This window comes from Podarcis tiliguerta (assembly GCF_965153285.1).
Source record: "Podarcis tiliguerta genome assembly, chromosome: 2".
Lineage (NCBI taxonomy): Eukaryota > Metazoa > Chordata > Lepidosauria > Squamata > Lacertidae > Podarcis > Podarcis tiliguerta.
Window position 1 is genome coordinate 40976814 of NC_139535.1, and position 7093 is coordinate 40983906.

At 48.0% G+C, this 7093-nt stretch overlaps 1 protein-coding gene across 5 annotated transcripts in view; it reads right to left on the minus strand.

The window, feature by feature from the left end:
• COL7A1 (collagen type VII alpha 1 chain) overlaps window positions 1-7093 on the minus strand; it is a 105422-nt gene that overhangs the window by 97954 nt on the left and 375 nt on the right. For 4 of the 5 annotated variants that reach the window (XM_083419176.1, XM_083419175.1, XM_083419177.1 and 1 more), the window contains exons 2-6: window positions 4543-4723; window positions 3153-3312; window positions 2635-2728; window positions 1540-1698; window positions 913-1076 (exon numbers count right to left, since the gene is read on the minus strand). In XM_083419176.1, coding sequence (XP_083275302.1) covers window positions 913-1076; window positions 1540-1698; window positions 2635-2728; window positions 3153-3312; window positions 4543-4723 — 758 coding nt within the window. Of the gene's footprint in view, window positions 1-912; window positions 1077-1310; window positions 1447-1539; window positions 1699-2634; window positions 2729-3152; window positions 3313-4542; window positions 4724-7093 lie in introns of those variants that run through there. The other variant, XM_083419178.1, reaches the window with a different exon arrangement.

The following is a 7093-nucleotide window of genomic DNA, read 5'->3' on the forward strand; positions in this document are numbered from 1 at the left end:
CACTGTGAGGTGAGAGGGACTGAGAGACTTCAGAGAAGTGTGACTGGCCCAAGGTCACACAGCAGCTGCATGTGGAGGAGCGGAGACGCGAACCCGGTTCCCCAGATTATGAGACTACCACTCTTAACCACTACACCAAACTGCAGCTTGTAAGGGAAGGCATCTAAACTGGGTAAATAGTGCAAAAGTAAAATGTAAATGAACACACACAGCTCTGGTCAAGTTTATTCCTGGGTGCTTAAAAAAGTAAATTTTCTGAAGCCATTTCATTCCCCCCCCCCCCAAGGGAAAGATGGCAATATGTAGGGATGGCTGGACTAAAATATCTGCAACATTTACTTCCTTATCAACCCTAAGTTTAAACCTCTGGAGGGCAGGGGTAACAACATAAAATGCATCGTTTATGTTTTAAGCTACAATCTAAGCCTTCCTTACACTGGGCTTGGGGAGGACGGCTTGGACTGAGCAGAGATGTTGTTCGGCTCGCTTCTGCCAGCTGAGCTGGCCTCTTTCTGGTTGCTGCCGGTGGGCTGACTGACACCAGTGTCACTCTGTCAGTGCAGATTTCCCCACTTCTGCCTGCCAAGCATGCAGCCAGGCGGAAAAACTTGCTGGCAGTATCCAGAAAGCGCTAAAACAGGGTGTTCCAAGAGAAGGGTTGAGCTGGTCCGGGATCTGCTGGCTCCCAAGCTGCTCTCAAAGCCAGCACTGGGTTGGAGTTGAGCCCATTCCCTGCATCCACTCCAGGTTTTCCCCGCCCCTTCCCCGCCATGAGTGGCCAGGCTGTGGATGCGGTGCTAGTTTCCACCACTCCACAGGGTCCCCATCAGTGGGGAGTTAGGATTAGCCTGCCTTTTGTGACTTACAGCTAGGTAAAGACACCTAGGACTGCACTGAAAGCGGAAGCCTCACCTCCTGCCTCTCAGCTGTTATTTGCTGCCCCAAGCCTGTGAGAGGCACATACTGGACTTTGTAGCCTATTACAGGACCACCAGCCGCCGTCCAGCGGATCCTCAGCATATCTGTTCCCTGCTCCAGGAAGACCAAATTCGAGGGGCCACCATATGTCTCTGTACCTTAAAGTGGAGGGGAGGAAACAGAGAGAATAAATCAAGATCCTTGCTGGCACATGCAGCTCACCGCAGGCCCAGAAGGTAAGGTGAGCAAAGGCCAAGAATTTCAGAAAAGCAGTTCCTCCTCACCCCCCAACCCCCCCCCACACAAAAAAGCTGAAAGGATTTGTAGAACGATGAGCAACTTATGTTGACACCAGCAAGCACTGGAGGGTAAGAAGATTGAATGCTACCCACCCGCAGGGTGAGGTTAAACCAACACTGAGCTTAGGTCAGGGTTCCTGGTGGAGTATCACATTGATTAGATCAGGAGCTTCCTCCAGAATTTGCTGATGCATTTCCATGGAAACAGGGCAGGCTGGGAATTAACCCCTTGCAACCCTTGCCAGAGAAAGAGAGAGAGAATCAGGACCGAAGCAGCACTTCAAAGCTGAGCGGCACCTGCACCCCACCCCAAACCTTTTACCTGCTGGCTGTAGGATGCCCCCGGTGCTGGTGCACACCCTCCGCGACACCAGCGGCAAGAGAGTTGAGAGGATTTTAAAGTCAGTGACAAAGAAGAAGTAATCCTCCGTGGGGGTAGAAGCCACTTTGGTCAGCTCGCTGCTGTCCGCATTCTTGATGCCTGAGTGGGAAACAGAGCACTCTGGTAGCAATCGTCTTCAACCACCTTCAGACCTACATTTCCCCCTTCTTTGGGGTTTCCTAACCCTCTGTCTTTTCCATGCACTGGAGTGTTGGGATACATAATGGCCCTTGATTACAGGCTAAGGCAAGAACATAGGAAATCTGACCATCGGTCACTCTAGCTTAGTATTGTTTACAGTGAAGGGCAGATGATTATTGCCTACAATGAGCAGGCAGCTACTCACTTTAAGTACTTTAAGTAGAGGGCTGCTGTATGTGACAGGTACAGACAGTTCCTGCAACCCACACAAGGACTGTGCCAATTTCTCTCCTAATCATAACAGACCCAAACAGGCTAGCATTGTACCCTCATGCGATGCTGCAGCCAACACTGCAACACAAGATATTTCATGGCTTGTTGAAGAAGGGACAATTGCACGTGTTCAACATTCAAAATCATACGTGATTTATTAATTCACCACTGCTGAGATATAACATTTGGGGTTTATATATATAAAAAAAGCTTCTTCTTATTAGGGGTTTTTTTTCTGGCCCATCTAATCCAGCATCCTGCTCTCACAATAGCCAACCACTTCCACATGTTCACCCCAGATACATGTGCCATCTGTGAGAGGGAAGATTGCCAGGGATAACAAAACTAGGAGGCTCATCACCTGCTTGCAAAGTCCTTGTTCCCTGCCTTGGCCTCCACATGTGGCAAGTAGGAACTGGTATAGATGTTAACCAGCATCACCCACCGAGCTCTGCTTTTTCATACAGAGAACCAGCGGCAGGGTGAGGGAGCAGATGGTAGGAGCCAGAGATTACAGGAAGATACGACTGTATGGGGGATGGAGGAAGGGAGAAGTTCTCGCGAATGTTGACCTTCCTGGATCCCAATCTCTCGTGGGACCTGAATGCAGTAGCCACTCACCCACAGCAAAGACTTTGATGCCTTGATCCTTCAGCTTTGCAGATGCCCCCTCAACTTCATCCTGAGACTTTCCATCTGTGATGAGGATGCAGATCTGATGCAGAGAAGGGAAAGCTATAAGCATTGGAGGTACCCTCAACAAGGGGTTGTAGCAAAGTGCCTCTTTCTGAATTTACATTGGTGCAAACATTTTGGATCCTTCTCCTAAGCTGGGTAGCTCAGATGCAGGGGGAATGGTGAGGGGTTGCCACATGCAACCTATTTTAAAGGAATGTGCATCATCACAGCCTGGGGGTAGCCCCCCCCCCTTCTGTCTCTCTCAACCTTCCCAAAGAGAGTGATAGCTAATTATTCAGCTTCATAACATGCATGCTCCAACACTGCCAGAACCCAAAAGAGAGGCCACCAGGAGGCTAAGAAGTCCCACCAGCATATTACCCTGCTGCTTTGGCTACTGACTTCCCACCCATCCAGCCACCCTTCTCTCTGATCTAGCAGAAGACATTCTCTCATGGTACCTTTGGAACATTAGGCCGGATCTGACTGGCTCCAAAGAAGTTATCTGCCACATGGCGAAACCCTGCCCCTGTCCGCGTGTTCCCAGACTTGTAGGCCATCTCTCGGACAGCCCTCATCACCGCTGTCCCATTGCGGTACGTGGAGAACGTGAACTCGGTCCTGGGATCAAAACGAAAGGAAAGGTCAGGGGAGGAGGCAGGAGGCAGGAGCAGAAGTCACAGGACCTGCCAGCCCATCTCTTGAGTGGAACCCACCGAATGAGCCACCATTTCTTTATGGGCAGCTTTGTGCATCACCGAAAAGTTTTTCAGAAATTCCCAGTGGTGCTCTTAAGGAGTTTCTCCAGGTGTAATTGGAGTGGTTGGCTCTTCAGAAAAGGAAAATGAGACCATGCTGTGAATCCAGGTTTCTTTTATATTTGAAAAAAGAGCTAAAGTCTCAAGTTGAAAGTAAAAAAAAAAAAGACACCCTAGCCATTTTTATAGCCAGCTTAAGCCATTACTATTATCATCATTAGTTACTGAATTTGTATAACGCCTTTCATCCAAAAACCACAAGGCAGTTCACAACATAAACATGCAAAATGAAAACACAAAATGCATAATAAAACAAAGGCAAAACAAACAAATATCCCTCCTCCCACAGACACATTTAAAAGGCCATATAATGTTAATCAGCCAAATGCCTATTTGAAAAGAAGCTCTGTACAGAAGTTCTATTAAATTAGTCAGCTCTGTGAATAAGAAGCACCTTCTCTCCCTTGGGCATTGTGAGGATCATACTGCAGGAATGCAGAGAACTTTGAGCACAAATTTACATTATGACAATGGAAAGCTCTAGAACACTTCCCCCAGCATGGTGGACTCAATATGTTGTTGGTCTGAAACTCCCATCATCCTCAACAATTGGCCGTTGGCTGGCTAGGTTTGAGGTGAGCTGGAGTCCAACAACATCCAACAGGTTGGAGGAAGGCTATTCTATAGTAGCCTATAAGACAGGGGTGCCAGATGTTGATGGACTCCAACTTCCATCATCCCAGACTATTGGGCCATATAGATTAGGGCTGGTAGGAGTCCAACTACAAAGACCTGAAGGGTCACAAGTTAGCCACCTGCACTATGAGAAAGGCCCTGCTGGATCAGGCTGAGGGCCAGCACACATGCTCTTTTTAACATTCATCCATCAGGCACCTCTGGAAAGCCTATGCGCAGGGCACGAAGGCAAGGATCCTCCCTTGTGGGTTTTCCTCCTCAGCACCTGGTATTCATCAATACATTGCCCCTGATCAGAGAGGTCCCATATGACAGCCGCAGCCATTGGATAGACCCATCTACCACGAATTTGCAGCTCCTGCAAATACTGCTGGAGGACAGAGAGACTGGGACTCACCTGGGTTCGTCACTGTACTGCACAGCTCCAAAGCGCACCCCTCTCTCACCCACCACATTGACAAAAGGGGCAACCAGCCCCTCCATGAAGTTCCGGACCATTTGGAAGTTGGCTCTTCCAATGCTAGAGGATCCGTCCACCAGGAACACAATGTCGGCCGTGTAGACGTTGGAGCAGACCACTGTAAAACAACAACCCATGGCTCAGATGGTTCACTATCACATGAAATACAGAAACATGATAGGCATCCCATTTTGGGGTCAGAGGCTGGGTATGGCCAGCCTTGCACCCTGCTTCTATACAGGCCGAAAGCCCGTACCAGAAGCCTTTTGGAGAAAGGGCTGTGTATTCTCAGGTTGGCGTTGCATTCACTGCTGCCATTCACAGCCACTCACAAAGCAGACAGAAACATATCTGCACACCAATCAGGTGTCCTTTACACTGGGAGTTACTTCAGTGCCTCATACACACCACATTCCTTTAGAGTTAAGTCATCAGAAAGAGATAGCTTGGGGCTCCAGCTCCCACAGGGGCAGACAGAACCATTCCTATTCCAAGAGGGTGACAGACTCGTTCCCTCTTTGTTCATCAAGTCCATAACTGGCCCTCTAAATTCCCAAGTCTCCATCCTATGGAAGGACTGGAGGGGAAAGAGGAGACAGCGAGTCCTGGCTTAATAACTGGCATACCTGAAATGGGGAAAGAAATACTATCTAGAATCATGATTTTTGATTTAGGAGGTGAATAGAGAAGGAGTGCCTTTTTCTGTAACAAAGGGACCATGGTAAATTCCTTTGCTTCATCCCAGACACACAGTTAGGGAGTGGAGCCCAACATTTTTGAAGATGGCTTTTTTTAATTGATTTTTTTTCTCCTGCTGCCAGGTGCTATGGGAAAGTGCAAGCCTACCTGCAAACACTTGCAGAGAAGCCAGTCCTTGACACCTCAGTGGAGGTATAAGATGCTCAGTTTCCACTCAATGGAGCCACAATATGCTCCTCAAGGGGAAAATCAGTTTTTAAAATTATGAACTCCTTCTCCTTGGATATCAAGAGGAAGTGAGTGTATTGGTACCAATGGGACACTGAATGGAACATGAATGCGAACAGAGAAACTTTAGATAGGTAGCCAAGAACATTTGCATGTTTATCTTTGATCTGGAAGCTCTCAGGCAAGAGAGAAGGATGAGAAAAGGTGGAAGAGGAAAGGTCACTAAGTGCAATAGACCTTTCTCAGCAAAATAAACACTCCAACATGAAACAAAACCTTTGGCAAACTATCTCGAAGCAAAGCCAGAGCAATTATCAGTGTTAAGTTGTGGTTAGGATAGGTGGAACCATCAAACCGCTTGTCATGCTGTAGCATGGGTGGGAAACCTCTGGACCAGAGATTTTGATGTTTAAAATGGGAGTGAAGGGAGACTTGCAAAGTCACGCATTTGACAGGTTGGTAGCTCTAGGTAGCACAAGCAGTGTGCACCCTGCATGACAGGTTCATGACATGAACATATATTTCTGTTACACGAGCCAGCGACTATGGTTGAATGCTTCTAAAGAAGTGAGGGCCAGAAGCCAGCATTAAACCATGGTTTAAAGTTGCCTAACAAATCCCAGCTTATTTCAAAGCCAGGGTGTTAAATGCCTGGAGACTGTAAGTAGGCCAGGAAGGGGTCGGGAGAGATGGGTGAGAAGAAGCACCTTTGCACCCAACTTCCTGCCAGCGGCCTCACTGCTGCTTACACCAGGTATCCTGGCTCTTCCTAGCTAAAGTCCACGAACTCAGGTGCTGATTCTTTCCAAAAGTTTTAATGCTCAAATCAGTATAATACATATGCAAATGATACATAAGCAGAGGCACAGCAGACAATAGACAGCTCTCCTCAAGGCATGAATAAATGAAGGCACAGCAGGCAGTACGGTTATGCACCCAAAAGAGTTGCTTCCACAACACCACGTCCCTTGCATTCCCATGATAAAGGAATGAAGAAGGCATCACTTAGCATGGCAAGCAGTTCTATTCCGTTCGCAGCTTCCCTGGTGTCTAAGGGACCTAGTGCATTGCAAGTAGCCATCTTTGTCATCTTCCAAAGGTTGCAATGCAGAGATAATGCTTCACCAGGGAAAAAGAAATGCGAAAACAGGGACTGTCACTGGTAAAGAGGGAGAATCAGAGCTATGCATACGCCACCTCCATCTCCATTCCAGCAGGGCAATGCAGCCAAACTAAGTTCACCCTTAGCATGAGCCTCTGAGTGGCGCTGGAAGCATCACCTCTCCTATTCCATTCCTTCCCCCTCCCCCCCTTTTTTCTACCCTCTCCTCTCCCTTCACTCTCTCTTGTTGGAATGCAGACTAGGATCCTTGGGACAGGACTCTGGCAGGTGTTGTATTCAAAGTAGTGCTAAGGAGAATGTTCCATCAGAACAAAAAATTCTCTGCACAACAGAACATTCTCCTACTTTCCCCTCTCCCAAATGTATTCTGAGGGTTCCTCCAACCTTCTGCAGCAGATTTGGGTATGGGGCAGGGTGCGCAGGGTTGGAGGAGAGGTG